The sequence below is a fragment of the Ursus arctos genome, unplaced genomic scaffold (assembly GCF_023065955.2).
Source record: "Ursus arctos isolate Adak ecotype North America unplaced genomic scaffold, UrsArc2.0 scaffold_16, whole genome shotgun sequence".
In the NCBI taxonomy this organism is placed as follows: Eukaryota; Metazoa; Chordata; class Mammalia; order Carnivora; family Ursidae; genus Ursus; species Ursus arctos.
The window spans coordinates 50,859,183-50,882,280 of record NW_026622830.1 but is presented as its reverse complement, the minus strand read 5'-3'; the positions used below and the strand labels follow the sequence as shown (position 1 = coordinate 50,882,280).

General features: G+C 55.1%; 1 protein-coding gene across 5 annotated transcripts; it reads right to left on the bottom strand.

Annotated features, from left to right (window-relative positions):
• Positions 1-1,074: 1,074 nt before the first annotated feature.
• Positions 1,075-11,868, bottom strand: LOC125281385 (DENN domain-containing protein 3-like). Of its 5 annotated transcripts, none has more exons than XM_057312813.1 (4): positions 11,706-11,868; positions 10,680-10,794; positions 8,335-8,477; positions 1,095-1,440 (listed from the first exon to the last, which is right to left on the bottom strand). In XM_057312813.1, the coding sequence occupies exons 1-4, from the start codon at positions 11,866-11,868 to the stop codon at positions 1,433-1,435; spliced, it is 429 nt and encodes a 142-aa protein (XP_057168796.1). In that variant the 3' UTR covers positions 1,095-1,432. The 5 variants fall into 5 exon arrangements, with proteins under 5 accessions (XP_057168794.1, XP_057168796.1, XP_057168793.1 ...); XM_057312812.1 differs by lacking the exon at positions 1,095-1,440 and adding an exon at positions 4,898-5,370; XM_057312811.1 differs by lacking the exon at positions 11,706-11,868 and having other exon boundaries at positions 1,075-1,440; positions 10,680-11,106.
• Between the last annotated feature and the right edge of the window lie 11,230 nt (positions 11,869-23,098).

Here is a 23,098-nt window from a genome sequence, read left to right as displayed (position 1 = left end):
GGATTCGGGGGTCTCGGAGAGACGGAGGGGCTGGAGGCCGGAGCGTACAGGGAGGTTGGGAGCTTGGGGAGGCCAGCTGGCTTTCTTGGGAGCCAGCGGATTGCCTCAAAAACAAAAGCGGGGAGAGAGGAAGGAGGAGGAGGAGGGAAATCCATAGACGGGGCGTCTTCCAGTAGGATGGTCCACAGCATTACTGAACAACAGAAGCTTAACCAGAGAAACACAAGATCTGGACCGGGACACTGGCTGCTGGGGTCTGCCAAGCCCTTCCCCTGTGCTGGCGGGTGCGGGGTGGTCCCCACACAGAGCCCGGCCCAGGAGGACATGCCCACTTTAGAGCCAAGGAGGCTGAGGCTCAGTAAGGGCTGGCACCTCACTCAAGGCCACAAAACTAGAAAGCAGCCACGGCCAGGCCGGTTAGCAGGCTCCATCAGTGCCAACACCCACACTCTCCTCGCTGGAGCCCCGGGAATTTAAGGGGACTGGCACGTGACACGGGGTCCCGGCGCCCAGAACCCCCCAGCCTCGAAAACACCCGGAGGACTGCAGCAGGATGGTGCAGACGCGCAACAGCACCCCGCGTGCGTGGAGCCCAGAGCACGAGCCCCAGGGACAGGAGTGCCCACCCTCTCCCTGTGGCCAGGGCACGTGGCCCTCCCTGCAGGGCCCTTTGGAAGCCCCTCTCCGCCAGTCCCCACAGGGGTCACAAGGATCTGACATTCTACAGCAAATGGCCAAGGCCTAACCTTGCTGACTTCTTCAAAGTAGTCGAGGTGGCAGCCCATGAGGAAGGACGTCGGTGCCATGATGAAGTCTAGCATCTGGCGCGACAAGACGGGCACGAACGTGTGCTGCCACTGCAGGGGGTTCAGGTAGGCCAGGAAGCACTCAGCGACCAGCGGTAGCAGCGCCCAGCTGGAGGAGAAGAACACCATCCGCTGCTCCATGAGGAGGCACGTTAGGATCTGGGGGAGATCAACGACACCGTGTACACACCTCTGACCACGCGCCATGCACTGAACATGCGTGTGAATGCGCCACCAAAACCACGTGGAGCCTAGGTCTCACCCAGTTTCCCTGCTGTTTGCCAAAACGAAAGCCCCTTTAACCCCCAAAAGCACTGCTTGTAAATGGTGTGCACAGTCCTGAATGTCTGCTTGAAGCCAAAAAGCAACTATTCCCAGTGTGTTGTGGAACATTCGGAACATTCTGGAATGTTCTGGAACACACGTGCCCTGGAATCACCCTCCAGACGATGACAGCTTAGATGCCCCACCAAGCCAACCAGCACGGACGCCCCAGGTCCGGAGGGACGCTTACCTGCCGCACTTTCTCGGGCCTGAAGCACAGCAAGGGCAGGTGAAGGTCCAAGTCGATGACCGGGCTCTCAGGGTCCACGCGGGAGGGAAACACGATCTGTAGTGGCTTCATGTTAAATATCTGTGACGACCAAGTTCCGTAATTAGTTCAGAGAGCCGCTCCCAGCAGAGGCCGAAATGCACTGAGACTCTCCGTTCTGGCACCGAGGGTGTCTGACCTAGGATACGTGTTTGAAGACTCACGCTATCCCCGTATATGTCACAGAACCAAACAGTCCAGAGACACACAGAATTGCTGAGCAAGGCTCAGACGTGAATCAAGTACTGAATGTCTTTTTCGGCCAAACTTCCCTAAACTCTTTACTTCATTAGCAGACTGCCCATCGGCAAAGATAAACTGACACCTGGACATCTGTCCCGATCAGCACAGGTTCTAAGTCAAACACGATCGGGTTACTCTCAGAACACTTACTGCATATTACAAATTCTCTTAGTATTTTCAACGTAATTGTCAAAGCTCTTTAAAGACGTGCACTTTAAGAAATCGCTGAGAAAGACTTTATTTTTCTCAATGATGGTATCTCAAAATTACACTTTGATTCAAATTCAGTATCTGCAGAATGCCCCTTCTGTGTAAAAGGACGCGGTAGATGGAGGGGGACGGTAGGGGCCCCTCCACCGAGAAGCCTTCCAGCTCATTGGCAAGTTCGTTCCTGACCGTGGGTGTCAGCCTTTTGGGGGGCACCCAGGAGCGTCCCTGGAGCCCTGGGGACCAGCAGAACGGAGTGACCCAAGTGTGAGGAGCACCGGGCCACAAGCACAGAGAAGATTCGAATCTGAGCACAGAGAAGCTCCCGCCAGGAAAAGTGTGGAAGGAGGACACACGGAGAGATGCGGAGCACTGGCTGGAGAACAAATGTTCGCCTTCCACACGTGCTCACACCTGCATCACCACGGCTCTGCGTGAACGCTTGTGCAAAGAACCTGAGGGCAGGAGAAGCCTTCTTTCTGCAAGGGCTCCCCGACGGCACCGTCTTGTCACCCACTGGCCCACAGAAGCAAGACACATCAGAATCAAGGCGGACGCGCTGTGTGGACAGTAACATCCTTTTTATTTAAAACAAAACACGGTAGAGCAGAGTTACATGCTCCCAGCGGTGATGAACTATGAATCATTGTAAAGTTTATATGAAAAATTCCCCTCAATATTTCAAAAAATAAACATATCGACCAGCTTCCCAACTACAGGTAGAAACTAATACAAACACCAGTCATTCTACCAGGGACGCTGTTGGGCCCCCGGGATGCCAGCAACCTCACGTGCGTGAGACCCACACCCTCTGAGCTGGGCTCTGCTGTCCACCCCACCTCTCAGGTGAAGAGACTGAGGAGGGAGAGAGATTTCGGGGAAACACTTTCCAAAGTTCAGCTTTGACTGTAGCCCCACGCAGACAATAGGATCCACGCACAAAGCAACACAGGAAGTGAGTCCGGTAGAGTGAGACGGAAAAGGCGCATTTCATGTGCACACCCAGCGACTTGGCCGTGCTCTGAAAGCACGTAAAATCAGACCCGCTGGTGGGCAGAGAAGCGGCAGAGCGGGCCCAGGGACGCGGGGTGTCTGCTGCTCTCGGGCCGGTGGTCCAGGCGCCGTCCGCGAAAGGGCACCGAGCCAGGCCTGGTGGAGGCTGGGCGCCACCGCCCCTGACGCAGACAGGAGATGCCCCACCCGGCGCCCACACGCTTGATTCACAGGAACCACAGCTCCTGACCACTAGCTACACAGCATCTCCATCAATGTTTGCTTGTAGTGGGTTCTGGAATTCCATGCTGAATCGGCTCCGGGGTTAGAGAAGAACCTTGGCCTTGGGTTTTTCCAAAACAAGGAACAGCCACAGTGGTTCAACACTCCCAAAGATGGGTCAGGGCCACGTATCAATGAGGACCCCAGAGCTGGTGAGGCCGCACGAGGGGGATCACAGCGGCTAGTCTGAGCCAGACTCGGCTCATTCGGACAAATGCGCAAGAACCAAGACGCAGGCCCTGCTCTGTGAACAGGACAGGCTAACGCCGAAACACGACCCATCCGTTCATTCATTCACTCGACAGCTGTGGGAGCAGCAGGCATGGTAACAGCGTCGCAAACGCAGCTTGGAGGCCGATGGAGAAGATGGACATTGAACAAAACACACACGTGTGCGGGCCCTAACTGCAGACCATGCTGGGCTCTGCAGGAAGGGAGCAGGGCACAGAGAGACGGGTGGGAGGTCACACAGAGGCCATCCCGAAGAACCTGACTTCCAGGAACAGCATATGCAAGGGCCTGGGGGCAGCACCTGCGAGGGACTGAGGGAAATCCAGTGTGGCTGGACAACAGTCAGCAAGGGAGTGAGGACATGAGACAGAGCAGGACACTGATACAGGGGCTAGGGATGCAGGACTGCGGCAGCTACGCAGCGAGAAGCCATTGTGGGCTTTTACGCACAAGAGGAGAGTCCAATGAATAGATGTTAACAGTCCCTGCAGCCACTATGCAAAGGATGAACTGAATGAAGGGTCAAGAATGGACGTGGCCAGACCAATGGCTCCCCAAGTCACGCAGGTGGGACCCAGTGGCCCTGCGTGGGGTGGTGGCCGTGGCCAACTAGAGGCAAACGCCGGGAGCTGGCCGGTCAGGGATGAGCCATGGATGGAATGCAGGGGTGAAGAGAAGAGGCATCAAGAACGACCCCCAGGAAACTTTCTCACGGGGGTGGTAAAAGTCGGAGAACCAAATGTGAGCTCATCCAAGACTCCGAGGTACAGAAGATGGGTATGGGCGCGGTTCGTGCATTACTCATGCTCAAAGGCGGAACATAGTACATACGGTTAACCCTCAAACTGCCCTGAACTCAGCTTTGTTCACTGCTTAGCCGGTCCTCAGGGAACACTTGTTGAGTGATTAGAGCAAGAACAGAAACTTTGATGACTTCACTGAACCATAAAAAAATACCAATTATCCACATAATAAAGATGAGAGCCTTGCACAAAACAAGAACCCAATAAACGTCCCTACAAAGGTTTCTGGGAGCGGAACCAAGGTCCTGGGGCAACTTGCTCTGTCTCTGGGCCTGGAATGCATCTGGCAGGGTTCCCTCCCCCATCCCACACACTGTAGTGTGATATTAAAAATATACATTTTAAGTTCATGATCACATGTCTCCTGCGAAATAAAATTAATTTTTCAACTGTGAATAATAATCAATACGTAGAGAACCGAGATCTCTATGTCTAAGCTTCCAGAAAGGACTGAGTGAAGCAGAGTCGACATCTATGACCTTCTTCCAGACACTAATCTGGCAGGTGCTTGTTTGAGAACGAGGAAATGCCCGGTGGTTGCGTCAGTCTGGAAGATGCCAGGCCAGACAGGTGTCATCACAGCTCAGCCGTCTTGGCCCATTACTCGGCAAAGGGGGAACGTGGGCTGCCTTTCTGCAACTGTCCTTAGCCCGAAACCCTCAAGTGGTGAAAGAGCCAACAACATCTCAGGACGAGCGTGCCAGGGAACCCAGACCCACGGAAACACTTGGCCACTTATTCAACAACACGGTGGCACTGGGAAAAACCAAAAAATAGGAAGCCAGGTACTTTTCATTAATCACCCCGGACAGGAGAAAACATGAATCAGTTTAATACAATACCCAATATTCCAGACAAATAAACCAAATGAGCCGGTGTGTTAAGCACTAAGGGGGCCCATCACCAGCTCCACACCACGTATCACGGGCCGCCCGGCAAACGCATCTCTAGAAACAGCGTAATTAGATGATTCTGTAAGGAACCTGAGAAGCGTAATTTAAACACCCTGGAACGTAAGAAACAGTTTAAAACATTAAACCCATCGTCGACATAGGACTTTTACTATTCATAAAGAAAAGACAAAATTCCAGATTTAATGACCAAATGAAGCGGTCCAGGCGGCGGGCTAGGTGTCAAAGACAGTTTTGCAGCAAAATCTTTTATGTGATTGTCAACTTCAAAATCTTTACAGAGCTTCAGATGAGTCAATAAACTAAAATAAAAAAAATCAAATCACAAAATAAGTATGAGTATCCAATTGTCATCTTAGCATTTTTTTTTATAATAATTTTTTATTATGTTAGTCACCATACAGTATATCCTTAGTTTTTGATGTAAAGTTCCATGATTCATTACTTGCGTGTAACACCCAGTGCTCCATGCAATACGTGCCCTCCTTACTACCCGTCACAATGGAATATTACTCAGCCATCAGAAAGAACGATTACACAACATTGCAGTGACATGAAGGGGACTGGAGGACATCTTAGCATTTCTAATCAGCGCTGACCTGTCTGCCAGTGCCAGCAGCCCCAGGGCCTTCCAGGCTGGGGGCGGGGGAGGTGGCGGGAGGACACTGACGACAACCCTAGGCCTCAGACAGCAAGGTGAGGCTGCCCAGGGTCAGGACCTGCCTGCAGGGGGGCACAGGAGAGGTGGAGCGTGGGGGGATGGGGGCTGGTCATGTTCTGTTTCTTGCTGTGAGTGCTGGTTACACAGCTGGAATTCATGCAATTTTCTGTCTGGGTCATACTTCAGCAGCGAGTAAACATCTCAAAGGAAAGTGCTTGGCCACGTTTGTTTCCCAAATGCATTCTGACTTTTGAAGTACGGTTGGCCCTTGAACAATGTGAGGGGTTAAAGGTGCTCTCCCCCACGCAGTTGAAAACCTGCATAGAACTTCTCAACCCCCAAAAAACTTAATTGCTGATAGCCCGCTGCTGACCTAAAGCCTTACCGATGACACGAACGATCGATTAACAGGTATTCTGCATGTAATATGCATTATATCCTGTATTCTTAGAATAAAGTAAGCTAGAAAAGAGGAAATGTTTTTAAGAAAATCCTGAGGAAGAGAAAATACATATATAGGACTGTACTGTATTTGTTGAGAAAAATCCAGGTGTACGTGGACGCGCACAGTTCAAACCGCGTTGTTCAAGGCACAGCGGCAAGTGACTGAAACGCATGACGGACCAGCAGGTGCCTGGGGGCAGGCGGCTGGGAAGTGACCACAGGGTGTAAGGGAACTTTGGGACGTGGTGAAAATGTTCTCTGTCTTAATGGCAGTGGTGGTGACATGGTGTCTACATTAGGCAAAATTCAGCCAACTGCCCTGGAAACCCCACCTCTGTGCCCTGGGGCGGTCCCCGGCCTCACTCGCCACAGCAGGGCCACAGCAGGGCCCACGCGTGTCCCGCAAGCCAAGCGCTTACGCTGTTACTTTAAGTAACAAATCATAAGTCCGCCTGGGGTCAGTCAGGGCGCCTAGGTGGCGCAGCCGGTTAAGCATCTGACTCTTGATTGGAGCTCAGGTCACGATCTTAGGGTCATGAGATCAAGCCCGTGTCAGGCTCTGCACTCAGCATGGATCCTGCTTGGGATTCTCTCTCTCTCTCCCTCTGTCCCTCCTCCCTGCTCTCTCTCTAAAAATAATAAATGAATAAATTTTTAAAAATAATAATAGCTCTTCCTGAAGTTAGTGTCAGGAAATGGAGATAATTCAATATTCTTCCATATTTTAATTATTGTCAAAGAATAGTATCGAGTTAAAAAAAAAAAAACCAGACTCTCCATAATCTAATTCCCCAAATACAACTAAGCATTCTCTCCCAATTTCTGTCCACACAGAGGCCTAGTTTACACGCCACCATTATAGCAGAAAAACAGATTTTAAAAATCTATAAATCTGTATTTATAAACTGCCTTTTGCATTTCTGTCATCTGTTTTTCTGTTTTCTAGTTCGGGTCATTTAGCAACGACCATCAGGAGACAGAAAACTCGAGGAGCTGGGAAACTGAACACGTTTTTCGAGTTAAATGTTCCTTTGCATTAACGTCTAGCAGGATGGTATTTGTTGCCAGTCACACGTGAATGATCACGCGTACAAAGGCCGAGAAAGTGAAGCAGGTGCTGTCCTCCCCGCAGGCCCGAACCCGTTCCGTTCGAGAAAGGGTGGCATCACCACCCCCAATTCACAGAAGAGGAAACGAGATGGGTGCACAAGCCACCTACCCTCAGGTGCTGAAGATTACCAGTTAATTAACGAAAAGGGACCCTGTCCTAATTTATCATCCTATCACTGCCCACGCCCGGGCAGACATGCCCTACTGAGCACGCAGTCCCGGAGGGAGACCCGGCGAGCGCTCTGTTCTGTGTCGGGGGCAATAAAACGCGGGCTAGACCCAAACTATGGGCAAACACCAGCCACATTTTGAAAACTAAAACATTAAGGCGCTGGAACTTGAGCTCCGAAGGTGGTGAGTTTGGTCAGGAAGGATTCCTGCTCATCCCTCTGACCACAGTGTGAGAACCAAAATGATGGTCTTTCCAGAAGTCTGCGACTTGCCAGGGGTGGAGGGTGGGTATTACAGCATTAAGGCAAACCTCCGTTGGCCGCCTCTGTCGTTAACCAAACCACTGAGAATTCCAAGACTAGAACTTGGTGAGAACGAAAACCAGGCGGCCAGGGCGCGTGTGGCCGGGGGATGGACCGTGTCCACACGCCACAATCATCCCCCGACGACAGGCGGCAAGTGCGCCCGACGCGATTCTCTCTAGAGTTTTCAAAACTTCTCTACGTCCTCAGGCTTTCTACTCAATATCATCAGCATTAAGGCACTTCAAGATTCCACCCCAAGAAAAGATAATTCGTTAACTGTCATGAACTTAACAGGACTGACAGCAGCGGCAGCCTGATTTTCTCAGATAACAGGAGGAGAGCTATTTCTGATGGACGTCTTTTTTAAAAAACCAAACAACATAAAATCCTCCATACTAATTTTACTTCCCACAGTTTGGTTTCATCTTCCCTTGTCTGGCAGACCTTCCCCACAGGCTACCGCCTCGGGAAGCCTCTGGGCCTTCACGGGAGCTCCCGTCACCAAACCAGAGCCCTCCCACCACCGCCAGCGCCAGGCGTGGCCTCGCAGACACGCGGGCACCGCACGGGCTCACCAGGACAGGCAGTCCTTGAGGGCGTTGTAGTAGGGGAGCTTGGAGACCACGCACACCGCGAACGGTCCGCAGCAGCCAGCCACGCCCGCGGTCGGCCAGGATGGCTCCCAGTGCGCCTTGCCGTTGTAGAAACACGACTCGTCCTGGAGAGAAAGCAACAGGCCCGTGTCACCCTCCGATCCAGCTGGTCCCAGCTTCTATCCTCAGCAGTGTGGGCCTCTGCAGACAGAAGCGAGAGGGCAGGGGCCCAGACAGCATCCTGCTCCCCCGCCACCCGGCTGGCGCCCCCTCCGGTGTCACCGCAAGTCCCAGTCAGCGTGGATGCCCCCCCTGTGTCACTGGGAGTCCCAGTCCTCGCAGATGCCCCCCTCCCCCAGTGTGTGATGTGCTGAGGTGGCAGAGACAATGACACGTCCCGACCCCAGATGGGAACACAGTGAGAACACAGTAAGACACAGAAGGGGCCATGGGCTCTGCTTACACAGGAAAAAACCTCCAGCACTGGGCCATATGTGTGTGTGTCGGTGGGGGAGGGGGGGGTTCTCAGCTGGAGAAAAGTACCGGCACCGAGATTCCAGAAGGCACAGACCACTGCAGAGCTTACGAGTGGCGCATCACTGAGGGCCACAGTCTGGCCCCCGTGGAGGGTTGTTTGGGGTTTTTCAGTAGGGACGGCGGACCGTGATAACAGCTCCACCTGGGGATGGTGTGAACGCGAGGGTCTTGCAAGACAGGGGGAGAGCCCGGCAAGCAGTGGGCACGCCATTCGTCTACCCACCAACCTTGAACCAAGGCCCTCAAGTCAGTGTGCTGGGCCCCCAGGCAAGTCCCCTCACCTCCCTGTGCGACTGCCTGCTCCCTCAGCGGTAAAATGGGGATGATGCTGAGAGTTCCCAGCCCCCTTCGCTGTGGATTAAATGAACGACTGTGCAGGAGGGTCGTCGGCACCGGGCTGAGCACACGGGCAGCTGGCATATGAGGACCACAGTGCCGTCTGCACTCCGGGCGGGGCTGCGCGTGCAGTCCACGGAAAGACAGGAGCGCAGGACAGGGCGTGGCTGGTCACTGGGCACGAGGGGAGGTGGGGAGGCCAGCATGTAGGGCCCAGAGTCACCCCGAAACCACGCAGGCACTGAGAGGATGGGCGAGGGGTCACGCACACCCCAGCAGCCAGGTGTAGTGGGGGAGTCACAGGCAAAGCAGAGGCTGTGACCTTTTTAAAATGTATTTAAGGATAAGAGAAATAACATGTACTTCTCATAGCGATCACTTCACAGACAGGCTCCCAAGCACCTTCCTGAATAATCCAGCCTCCCATCCTGTCTCTGCCGGAAGCGCTGGCCAGGGAGGGGCAGGAACTCGGCCCCCGGCTCGTCTCCCACCCCTACCTAACCCAGGCAAGCAGGCAGGCCGCCAACGCCGCAGGCCCAGCAGCCCGCACACACGGCCATGAGGGGTGGCCTCCCCGCGCTGCCCACTGCCCACCCTAGTCCAGGGGTCCAGGGGACGCCTAGTCCAGACACGGAGGTCGCGCACTCAGACATCAGCAGAATGCTGGACTCCCACAGGTTTCCGAGGCACATCCACAGGCGTGAAGGGACAGAGCCCATCGAGTTGAGCCTTATGCCGTGACACTTAGGGATAATTCTCCCAGCACACCTGGCCCAGCCTCTGACGGCAGAGTGGGGAGGAACAACCGGGCAGCCACCGCCCCCTCGGTGTGGGATTCCTGGACTTCCCCGGGGTAAAGCACTGCTGCTTCTGGAAACCCTCTGGACACAGGCCGTGGGTCACCCCGCCTCTTCAGGTGCACGGCGGCCCCTGCGACCTCCAGGGGCCGGCTGGCTCGCACTCGTGGCCCTGCCGGGCGGGGGAGGGCCAAGTCATGCTCTGGAGGCCCAAAGCCGTCACCCCGCATACAAGAACACAAATGTCCCTCCACGGACATGTGGGAAACAAGCTGTGGCTCACATACACTGGGCGGTAGGACTCGGCCGTAAGACAGAGGCGCTGCTGCCCCAACGTGGATGAACTCTGACCCCATCCACTGAGTGCACGAAGCCAGACACAGAAGCCACATGCAGCCTGAGTCCACTGACACCAGGTGTCCGAAGCAGGCAAACCCATGTGGGCAGAACGGGGGCCGGGGGCCGGGGGCGGGACTTCCGGGGTGATGAACGTCTTTTGCAACCAGACGCGGCAGGGGCTGCCCGCCAGCGGGAGTGTACTTAGTGCCGCTGACCCACACACGCTAACATGATTACAATCGCGGTGATTGCGGGAAGCGTGTTTCAGCAAAAATAAACACCAGCAGATTTCAGAGGGAATTCACGGCAGTCACGTACGTGCGGGGGTCGGGAGTACTGGGCAACCACGGCATACTTCTGTTCCCACAGACATCGGTCAGCACCAGGAAGTGGACACAGTCCTCCTTCGGTTCGGAGGCCACGTACACGCCCCCTGCGGGTAGAGAAAGAAGAGGAAATCTCGGCACGGCCCCGTGGCATCCACCTCCGAGGCTGGGCTCTCCGTGAGCCCACTTTGCGGCCTACAGAACCTGTCCTCGCCCTGCCAGCTGTGGCACTTGGGGGGTCGGGCCGCCAGCCAGCCGTGGCCCCCTCCGTCCCTCCGTGGGTGCCCATTTCTCAGCCACCCTCTGTGCTCTGCAGAATTTAGCGAAGGAACATAAGAACAACCGCAGACAAACCCTCTGGGGTGTGCCTGGGGGAGGCGACCATTTCTGAGCATGGCAGGTGCAGGGGTTGTCCTAGCTGTCCCCGGGTTGTAATCCCTGAGACCGGGAGACAGCAGCCATTCCCGATGGAACCTCCCAGACAGGGAATGACGGACGGGAAGTCCCTAGTCTGAGTCTTCTACACCAGCCACTCAGCGTTTCTCAAAGACCAGCGGAAAACATGAGGGCCACCCACTGCCGGGAACAGGCCAGGTGGGGAAAGCGTGTGAGCCCGGGCTACAGGCCCCGGGGTCCCCAGAAAACAGGGGCCAGGGAGCCCGGCGGAAGTGCACTCTGGGGGGAGATGCTGCAGGCTAACTGGACTCATCCTGACCCACCGGCCGGACCTCTGGAAGACGGGCCTGTCAATCAGAAGTGAAAATCCTTGGAAAGCACCTCTACCAACCGTGCTGGCGATCCCGACAGCCCTTCGTCTGGGATTCGCTCTCCAAAACATGGGGGCTGCACTATTGGGCTGCACGTCCTTCAGCTCCCAAACCCCCAAGATTAAGAGAACTGAGACCTGCAGTTTGGCCTCGGGGCTGCCAGGGGTAACCAGCCCCCCGTCTGTCACCGTTTCTTGACTTGGTTTCTAGAAAGCACCGTGGGGAAGTTGGGAAAGCAGGGCGGGGGATACCTGGGAAGCAGAGCTGAGGCAGGCCAAGCAGGTCCACACCGTTGGGGACACTAATGTCTTCAGGAGGGAGGCCCTTCCAGGGCTCCGTTTTGGGCTTGTCCCTCTTCTTTCTGAAGGAGCGCCTTCTGGTCTTGCTCAGAGTCGCGGAGGGGGCGCCAGCCATCTGACTGTCATCCTTACTGACGAAAGGAGGCACAAAAACCGACAGGACCTCCAGATCGAGAGAAGAGGGGCTGCTGACCCCCTGCTTCAGGGACACCTAAAGGGAGTAATACGAGTAAGCCAACAGCGCTCACCCTTGCTCCGCTGTGCGCCTTCTGTCCAAGCACCCACTGTCGCTCTGTTCCCCTTCGACCCGCCAGAGTGCCGGTTCCTCACCCACGTGTGTGTGTGGCCTCACCCACCAGTGGCCCAGGACAGGAAGGACGGCAAAGAAGCTGCTTTTAGGGACCCATCAGGCCATGCGTTCAGGCAAGTCACCCACAGCACAGGGTCTGGCTCTCCGGCTGCCCCTGGGCACACAGCCCGGCAGTTGCCAGCCCAGGACTGACAGGCAGACCTCAGTTCACATCCAGCTCTGCTTGGACTGCAGCAGCGAACGCCGCATCCCTGAGCTTCCCTCTCAAGGGGGCAAGGTCGCGGGTCAAAGGCTCAACCCCAGCCCCCACACCAGAGGCCCCAGTGCCCTCCCAGGTTGGGGGGGGCCGCATACTGTCCAGCCCAGTACAGATGGGGTGCCGGCGTCATGCCCCATGCCAGTGGTCCTGTTGCCACTGACCTGGGGACACGGACCGAGGGGTGAGAAGAAGGACTGCCGGCCTCAGAGAGAAGAGACACACCCTTCCTCCAGCAACCAAACAGTCACCCCAGGTCTACACAACAGGGTCATTCAGCCTGAACACTTTCGAACTTTAACTTGGTACCTGATTTTTACAAAACCTTTTGTCTTTTCTGTCTTCCCCCAGATAATATGAAGAGCACGGGCTCTGCCTCCGACCTCTGTTCTGTCTAGCTACGATGCCTGAGACGGGCCACTCCGCAGAAGCAGTTGCCGGGCTGCTCCCCGAGCTCCCAGAAGAGGTCAACAGGCCGTGACAGAGAAACGGGCAGGTCAGCTCCAAGCTAGTGGAGAAACAGAAGTCAAGGGCAGGATTCGCTGGGTGGCAAGCATGTGGGAAGGTGGGAGGACGCCGGGGTGGGGTGGGCTGCGCGGAATCAAAGATCTCTGAGGGACTCAGAGAGGGCATCAGGAAGGACATCATTGTCACCAGGAGAAATGGAATTGTCACCGGCAGGGAAGGGACAGCCAGCATCACCGTTTCAGTAAGAATCGTGGAGCCAAAGGGGAACTCTTACCCTTGAGAGGATTCATACAAGGAACTCCCATCAGTAAATACACTCTCTAAACTCAAAAAGCTTATTTTTATTCTGTATAATTTAAATTCAGGCAATAATTTCTTTATATTTGGAAAAAAGTTTAGTACCAGTGGGAACAAAGACCAAACATGGGAAATCCATAGTACTGGATAATGTTTACATCTTTGTGTATCAGGCATGAAAGGAAACCACGTCTTGAGTTCTATAAAACCTTTCTAAAACTTTCCTTATCACCATCCAGCAGTTCGGACCTACTTAACTATGAAAGTATGCACGTCCGCTCCTTGCTCACGTCAAACATCACATCGGTGAGCACTGGGCACAGGTGGTCACACCGTGGAGCCGGCCCCTTGCCTGCAAACCCCCCTCTGCTCTTCCCCTCTGCCCTGACGCTCCTGGGTAGGGCCCCGGCAGACCCCTCCTTCCAGGCTGTGACCCCCCCAGGGCTGACTCCTTGCCCCTCCTCAAGTGCCCCACCTGGCTGGCAGTCTCCACACTCACATGGTGTCCTCACCTAGGGACAGCGCCCAGAGTCCCACTGCCAGCTCAGACCTCTTGCCAGTCCCAGACCGCACCCAGCTGCCTCCAGACATAAGGCGGGTCCCTTAAACTCACAGCTTCAAAAATTAAGCTCCTGCTGATTTCCCTAAAACCCAAGCTTCCGCCCATATGCTTGCCTGTGATAAAGACAGTGACCCTCAGGTCTTCGGAGCCACCAACCGCAGAAAGGTCTCTGAAAGCAGCCCCAGTGCCAGCCCAGCTGCGCACCTGCAGACCAAGCAGCCACCCACCCCGGGACTTAGAGCAGCTACAGACTCCACAAACTAATCCTTCAAGGGTTCTGCCATGAGAATGGCATCGCCTCCTCCCGCCCGGCCCAGGACGCCCCACCCGCACTGTCCACTCTCACAAAGGGGGGGGCACCTGGGTGGCTCAGTCGGTGAAGCGTCTGCCTTCGGCTCAGGTCATGATCTCAGGGTCCTGGGATGGAGCCCCAGGTCCGGCTCCCTGCTCAGCGGGGAGCCTGCTTCTCCCTCTCCCTCTGTGCCTCTCCCCTCCCCGCTGTGTTCACTCTCTCTCAAATAAATAAATAAATAAATAAATAAACAAATAAATAAATAAATAAATAAAAATCTTAAAAAACAGAACACATGTGACCTCATCACCTGCCCCAACGGGCGGTGGCTCCTGCCACTGGCACCAGCTTTTTACCCCTGCAGACCCTTCGATGGATCCAAACCAGCCTCACACACCATCCCTGTCCCTCCACCAGCATGAAAATGGAATCTGTTTCCATACATTACCGTTATTACCACGTATTCCATGTATGTGGCACACGTGTGCTACGTCACAGGGCAGGACGACGACCTGCATCGTACGCCTGAGCAGCAGGCCAGCCTGCTTCCAAAGCCAGGGTGCCCCCAAAGCCGTGCCCCGCTGAACCTCTCAGTCTCCAGACACAAGCGCCCATGGTCCAACGCTGTGCTTTTTCCCTGCTCTCCACTCCGCTGGACTCGTGCTCACCCCCTCCCCACTCCTCCTCTTCACCAGGGATGCCCCCTCCACCCCCACTGGAGGGAGACTTTCCTCACCTGCAGCCAGGACAAGGCGCCTCTTCTAGACCATCAAGCCCCTGGCTCCTCACCTTCTTCCACCACCTCCACCTCCCCTCCTCACCTCCTACAGCACCTCCTTCCATCACCTTCACCTCTCGTCCTCACCTCCTACAGCACCTCCTTCCATCACCTCCACCTCACCTCCTCACCTCCTACAGCACCTCCTTCCATCACCTCCACCTCCCCTCCTCACCACCTACAGCACCTCCTTCCACCTCCCCTGCACCTCCTCCCTCCTCACCTCCTACAGGACCTCGTTCCACCACCTCCACCTCCCCTCCTCACCTCCTTCAGCACCTCCTTCCACCTCCCTTCACCTCCTCCCTCCTCACCTCCTACAGCACCTCCTTCCATCACCTCCACCTCCCCTCCTCACCTCCTACAGCACCTCCTTCCATCACCTCCACCTCCCCTCCTCACCTCCTACAGCACCTCCTTCCATCACCTCCACCTCCCCTCCTCACCTCCTACAGCACCTCCTTCCACCTCCCCTGCACCTCCTCCCTCCTCACCTCCTAGAGCACCTCCTTCCGCCTCCCCCTGCCCTGGCTCAGCACCTAGAGCACTGATGCCTTCCACGTTGTACCCTATCACCTTCAGAGCTGTTGGTGGGCTGGGCCGGGGACTGTGTGGTCTCTCTGTGTCCCCACATTCAGCCAGCCGACGGCTCTCAGCGGAGGTTGCTCATCCATTCACATCCTCGCGCTCCGCGACCTCTTAGAGCGCAGCAGTCCGGATGCCGCAGGGAATGCGGTCACCATGCTAACGGCAGGAGACTACCTCTCGCCCCGCCATTTATCTAGTCCCTTAAAGTAAGATGGCCTAAATTCAGCCAACTTGGCATTTGGCCATACATCTCACATCTGTTTTTCCACCGAACGTATGTCCTTGCGTCTTTTCTGGTTGGATAAGCAATACAGTCTCATGTTAAAAGCTAACGACAATACAGGAAGAATAAAATACATAAGAACAGAAAGGAAAGGCCTTCCCCCTAATTCCACGAAAGGGTGGGTAATACTATGCACAGCGGAGATTACAGCCTTCCCGTTTCTTATGTGCGTATATATCAATATGATTTGTCCCCCTACATACAATCATCTCCTTTTACTGGTTCCACTAGCTTTTTTCTCCACTTCAGCATATGGGGTGGCTGATTCCCTGTCACAGCTGTATGGTGCCACACGGGGACGACGCAGTAACAGCCCTACCGAGGGACAGCTGGCGTGCTCTCTTCTTCGTCACACGCACAACCTGAGCAAAGGCAGCGGTGAGCAGTGTCTGCCATACATACGTGCACGTGTCCGACTGGGTCATCAGAGTAAGTTCCTGAACGCACAGTCCTGGATCCCAGAGCATTGCAACGGCCCCTCCCCTACGGGCGAGACAAGGTCTGTTCTCACAGCCTGGGGACAGTCACTCCTGCTCTTCTCTCGCCCACACTGATTTACTAACCCCTCCCCGGGAACAACCATTTCAGTCCAAAAAACCAGAGCTAATTAAAAAGTGAGACACACACACCCTAATTGATAGCATCACAGATTTATTTCTTATTCTTTTTTTTTAAGATTTCATTTATTCATTTGAAAGAGAGAGAGACAGCCCGTGAGAGAGGGAACACAGGCAGGGGGAGTGGGAGAGGAAGAAGCAGGCTCCCAGCGGAGGAGCCTGATGTGGGGCTCGATCCCAGAACGCCAGGATCACGCCCTGAGCCGAAGGCACACGCTTAATGACTGAGCCACCCAGGCGCCCCCACAGATTTATTTCTGTTAGATTATAGAGCGGCACTGATCTTCACACAGGATGGGCCATAATCTGTGAAATAAAACAGAAAACAGATTTGTTTAGCGCTCTAGAACTTGCTGTCCACCACCGTTAATAGCCACGTGGCTATTGAAATTGAAATTAAAATTCAGTGAAGTGTAAAATCCAGTTCCTCAGTGGCACTAGCCATGCCTCAAGCACCTGGTAGCCATGTGTGGCTAGTGGCCGACACACGGATGGCACAGATGAAGAACACTGGCGTCATCACTCAGAAAGTTCTGGTGGACAGTGCTGCTCTAGAAACCGAAAGCCTGGACGCTCTCCACCAAGAACCGCTACAATGTTGCCTTCACACCAAGAATTACGCCAGTGAGCTACTCGAGGCACGGAGCTCTCGGCCCACTCGGAGGGTTAGTGGTAGATCCTTCCACACCCCACGCCTCGTCTCCACGGCAACCACGGAGTAGAGAGAGATGTACAAGCCAGAACCTCCCATGGGGTGGACGTATTCTCCAAGTCTTTGTCACTACCCTCACAAAACACCACCCATCTAAGAAATGAAATGGAAAGTTAGGACTCCTTACTACCCTACCAGGAAGTGGAATGTTTCTCATACCTCCAGGCTTGTTTTCATCTGTCACCGAGCAGGAATGCCTCAACGACAGAGAAATGGTGATTTTCAGAGTTATAAAAAAAGCCTCAGACGTTAGAAATAGAACTGCTATAACAGCAGAGTGGCCAAGTGAAGTCACATGTTTAGGTAACTGTAACGTCAACATCGGCCTTAAAGGAGGCTCAGCCCAGGAAGTTGGATCCGTCCCGAAAGGCTGCCTTTTTCCTACTCCAAATATTTGCGCTCCACCTCTTGCTGAACCCCTAACAGAATCAGCGTGTAGGATAAAAAGGGTAATAGCTAAAATGCAGAGTAGCAAACTGCCACTTGCCTGGGAAAGCCGTGGCCTGTTTGGGGCAGGAAAGCACCACCGTGCCATTCACCCTGCTCTCGAGACACGTCTCACCCTGGGCCAACCAACATGCATGCCGAAATCACCCAAGAAGCAACTGAAACCAGGTCATTTGCTATCAGAAGAAAAAGGAGGCAATGCCATTGGCAAATTAGAGGCAGGGAGATAACTCAGTCGATGAGGGTCAGAGGAGACAGAGGTCAAAGGGGATGCAGACATCACCGGGATTTGGGGAGTAAGAAAGGAGGAGGGAAATGCAGAACCCATCGAAGTTGGCTCTGTATTAAGGGAGACAGGTCGCCTGGGTGGCTCAGTCAGTTAAGCATCTGCCTTCTGCTCAGGTCATGATCCCGGGGTCCTGGGTCCCTGCTCAGCGGGGAGTCTGCTTCTCCTTCTCCCTCTGCCCCAGCCCCTCTCCTGCTCTATCTCTCTCTCCCTCACTCAATAAATCTTAAAAAAAAAAAAAAAAAAAAGCTAAGGAGACTACCAAGACATTAAGAGACATTTATCCAGTTAATTTGAGCAATATCTAGCTTCTCCTGATGACCTCGACCCTTTCCGCTGCACCCCTAAATACTCGGGTGCCTTCCTGTGCCTCTCACTGCTGTTGTCCAGAATGAGATGAGGACTTGCCCAGGTAACTGGGCGGTAGAGCCGGAATCTCGGAGTACTCTGGGCATCACCACTAACCAGAGAAAAATCCACAGATAGAGTCATATGGACATCCTGGACCAAGAGAAAAAGAGGGCCACAAACCGATTCAAAAGAAAGCCTGGGTTACACAACCAAGAAAAAGCAGGGGCACAGTAAAGAAACACAGAGAATGAGAGTGTCCAAAACTGCTGCTTTCCGGGAAAAGGGTTTGTCACTCTGGCTGCTAGCACACAGAGAAAGAGAAAAGGGCCCCGCGGGGGGGGGGGGGGGGGGGCGGGGGGAGTAGGCAGCCTTTTCTGCAAGCGAGAAAAACAGTTAGGTTTCATCGCAAAATGACTAAATGCAGAACATTTGAAAGTGCCCCTTACATCTAAAACCCCAAACCTCACGATGCTGTGCCTGGCACAGCACCCACCACCGAGGAGACAGTAAGTCCGGGATAATGAATGAAATCCTTTCTTCCGCGACGACGTAACCCCAGGCGCCCCGGCGCACCCCCGCCTCCCCCCATCAGCCGCCTTCACCCTGCCCAGGTGTGCTTCCCGAAGCCGGAGCGGCCGAAGGCGGAGCACCTGGAGGCGCGTCCTCCGAGCCCCCGCTCTTCTCCGGCGAGGGCTCCCCAGTCCGCAGACCCCCGCGACTCCTCCGCGGCCAGGACAGCCAAGGTCCCCGCACCGGGCGGGCTGCGGTGGAGGGGGGGTCTGGCCGGAGCCCCGAGCACCGCCCCCACCCCGCAGACGCCCGGGATGCCGGGGCCAGACCCGCGCTCCGATCGTAGCCGCCGCCCGGCCGCGCCCCGCCTCCGTTTCCCCACCGGCCCCTACCTGCTCGGGGCCGCGGAGGCTGTCCCGGGAGGGCCCCAGCAGCGGGCACAACTCCAACAGCCCTGAGGACAGCGCCAGGTGCTGCGGTGCGGCCTCCGCCATAGCTGCTTGGCTGCTGCGGCCCGCTGGGCGCACCCCACTCGGACGCCTGGGGCTGCCGACCCCGACCCCAGCCCCGCGCAGCGCCGCCTGCACAGCACCCAGGGGGCCCACAGCCAGCCGCCGCGTTCGCGCAATGAGCGGTCTGTGGAGCGGAACCTCCCCGGGGGAGGGGCCTCCTGGGGTCGGGGCCTCCATGGGGGCGTGGCCGGCTGCGGCGCGCGGGGTCCGGTGGGGGCGGGGCCTCCATGGGGGCGTGGCCGGCTGCGGCACGCGGGGTCCGGTGGGGGCGGCCGCGGGGTCCCGCGCCAGGTCGTCATTTCCTTACCGGCTCGCGGATCCTGGCGCGTGCGCCGTGTCTGTTCGCGCGCATTCGCCCCATTGGCCCCGCCCCACCGGCAGCCCCCTTCCCGGGGAACGGAGGGAAGTGGGCGGCGTCCCCAAGTGGCAGGCGAGGGCGCCCAGCCCCCGGGGCCCAGGGCGTGAAAGTCACCTGCTCTGGGGAGCCCCGGGCCGGCTCTACAGGGCGAGGAGAGACCTAGGCCTGGCGCGACCCCGGCTCTCGCTGCCTCCTGGAAGCCCTCCTGTGCCCTGGACTGCGGAGTTGGTCGGGCGTGGACGGCAGAAAAGGCTGGTGGGGAAGGGGTAGAAAGATCCATTCCTGGTTAACCCGGTTAACCTTGCTGGCTCTGTCTAGTGAGAGGTTGAGCAACATTCGGCAGGAAACCCCACGGGGTGGGCACGGCTGGAATGGATGGAGCCTGGGAGCACAGAGATGAGGAGGGTCTGAGAGGAGACAGGGCCCGTACCTGGCCAGCTCCAGACTGGCCTGATCCCGGGGGACCGTGGGCCTCCCCCAGCCACAGACTGGGCCCAGGAGGCTGGCTTTCGTGGCTGATCCCAGTCCCAGCTCTGCCTGCCCGCCAACCTTGGCACATCCCTATCCCTCTCTGCAGGCCAGCATAAGCATCTATAAAACCGAGCGGGTAGGGCACTTCGGTGGCTCAGTGGGTTAAGTGTGTGCCTTGGGCTCAGGTCATGATCCTGGGGTCCTGGGATTGAGCCCCACATTGAGAGCTCTGCTCATAGGTGAGCCTGCTTCTCCCTCTACTGCTCCCCCTGCTTGTGCTCTCTCACTCTAGCTCTCTCAAATACATAAATAAATAAAATATTGAAAAAAAAAAAGCGGGAAATGATATGAAAGGAACTTTTCTAGTTCTAATAATCCATGATTCATTTTTTAAAAACCACAAATGTTTAATAATAATGTCAAACATCTGTCATCAGCCTAAGATGAAAAGGAACAAAGCAATGTCAGAATCACAACGGGGATGGGTGGGCCTGGACCTGGGAGTGCAGTATTCCTCCAACCTTCCCAGCCTGGTGAGGCCCTCACTGCCCGCAGCCTGACTCGTGGGTTCCGAGTTTCACTCACTAAGTCACCTATTTATTGGCTGTGGGTCACTGCTGGTTCTCACTTAGGTCTGGCATCCGCGATCTCATTGGTAGTTACCAATGAGACAAGTAGTTACAGTCGCTGACTTCCAAAGCAGGACAGATTTTGCTCATACTTGTCTGGCTCTCTCCGTGGTGTTTTCGTTGTTGGTGGCCTCAGCACAGGGCAGAGTGGAGATACCCATGAACCCCCAGTGCCCAGGAAAGGCTCACTGATGCGGCTTGGAGGCATGAGCCACTCCAGGAAGGCAGCAAAGCCCTGGGCTCTAGGGACCTGGGCTGGAGCCTGGCTCTTGTGCGAGCTGTGGGACAGCCAAGCTCTTCACTGGCCCTAAGCCTCGGCGGCTTCCTGTTTGTTCAAATGCTGCTGGGTGTGGTCAGGACTCGGGGAGGTAAACACTTGGCGGCTGTCAAGAAGACCTAAGTGAGGCTCGGGCGAGAGCAGTGTCCCTTTTCCTTCAAGAGCTGCAAGGGTGGGTTTGAGGAAGGGAGCTCCGGGTAGGAACGGGTCCGGGCCTGGCTCCCGCCGTGCACGGGGCCTGCGAGGTTCTGCTTCTCTGGGCTTCACCCTTAACACCCGAGAAGGCCACAGGTCCTCCACAGGGCTCCTTCTTTACCCTGTGCTTTTCGGTGAGTCCCCAGTGCTCGTGCTGCAGACGCCTGCCCTGTCCTTGAGTGCTGATGGGATTGGACACAGAAGTGCAGATAACCAGCCACCAAAGGCACAGGTGGAAAAGCCACATGACGGCCATCTAGAGGCAGAAGATGCAGGCAAGGGAGAAGCGGGAGCACGCAGAGCCTGGCTAACGGGGCCACCTGCAAGGGCGTAACACCGCCCCACGCTGGAGCCAGGGAAGGGACAGGTCGGACTGGCTGCAGAGCTCGCTGTTACAGGGGCTCTTGCTGCGGGCACCCCCATCCCGAGGAGCAGCCTTGCTGCTCTGTCTCACTCTCAGGATTACTGTGAAGAGCAAAGGAGAAAATAGATATGAAAATTGTTTGTAAACCGTAAAGGACAGAGGCAAAAATAGGGGGATGGGCACACCGTTGTGAGTAATGCTGAACAACACCAAACTGTCGACTTCAAAAAGGTTACTTTTACGCTATGGAGTTTCATCTCAATAAATTTTTTTTAATGGAGTTTATTTTTTTTAAAGGTTTATTACTTAGCGCGTGCAGTGTGGGGGAGGGGCAAAAAGAAGGAGAGCATCTCCAGCAGATTTCCGGTAGGGCTGGATCCCACAACCCCAAGACCCCCACCTGAGCCAAAACCAAGAGTCTGACGCCGACCGACTGCACCACCCAGGCATCCCTCTAACGGAGTTTAGGAGGACCCGGTCTCAAACTGTGCTATATAGCAGCACGCCTTGTGCGTTTTAGCAGTGGTTTAGGTGTTAAAATTCTTTTAAATATAGGGAATAGAGGGAAGCTTCATGACGTTGGATTTCGCAATGATTTCTTGCATATGACAGAAAAAACACAGCCAATGAAAGAGAGAGAAACTGACTTCATCAAAATTAAAACCTTTTTGTGCATCAAAGGATTCTATTAAGAGCATGAAAAGGCAATCCACCGAATGGGACAAATATTTGCCTGTTCCCTTATCTGTAAAACAAGGATGACCCCCACCTCACCGGCTGTTGGAAAAATTGAACCTACCGGTGACTGTGGAAGAGCCTCGTACAGAGAGCGGGGACATTTGAATATTTACAAGTCCGACCCGGGAGGCATATGGGCCTTTCGAAGTCTGGGCCCCCATGTTGCCAGCCCCACCCCTCCCTGAGCCTGTCCTGCACTACCCAGACTTGGTCAGGGCCCCCCCACCAAATGCATGGTGCTTTCCGCCTCCCTGCAGGGCTGCCCAGAGCACACCTCAGCCGAGGGCTGCACCTGCTTTCTCCCACCTCCTCCCCCAGTGGGAGGGGCTATTTCCCTCCAAGCTACAACCCTGAACTCAGGGTTCCGGCCTCCTCATTCTCATACCCCTGCTGCAAATCCTGATTCCAATATGTGCTGTCTTTGACCTTGGGCAAGTGACTTTCTCTCTCTGGGCCTCGGTTTCTTGTCTGTAAGATGGAATAGTACTACCTACTTTGCAGGGCTGTTCTGAGGGTCCAGCGTCACATACACCACGGTCGATGGTCAGGTGCGATCGGCATATCCTTCTGCTCTCATGATTTATAGGAATCATCTACAGGGCCCGTCCTCTGACTTAATGGTAAGTGGACACTGGGTCATGTTGACATGTATAACCGTAAGCGTCCACACACGACAGACCCGAAATGCCCACTGCAGCGTTCGGGTGCTCGTCACCATGTTCCAGCCGGTGTTTATTGTCCTCAAATCATTGCCCTTTTTACTCCTCTGGCCGAGAGCTCCAGAGGTAATGTGAGTTTCTTCCATCAAGAGTTGAGGTGCCCCATTGCCCTTAAACCTGGTTGCAAATTATTTGACTCTTAACCTATGAAACTTTAATCCTTTGTGTGTGTGTGACACGTGTTCATGAAAAAATACATTTAAGCAAAAAGAAAACGCTCACACCACCCAGGATAAGCAGTTAAGTTTTTGATGTACGTCCATACACACACATGCTCCGCCCACACAGTTTGGGATTTAGTCCTACATTTGTGAGCTGATACTAA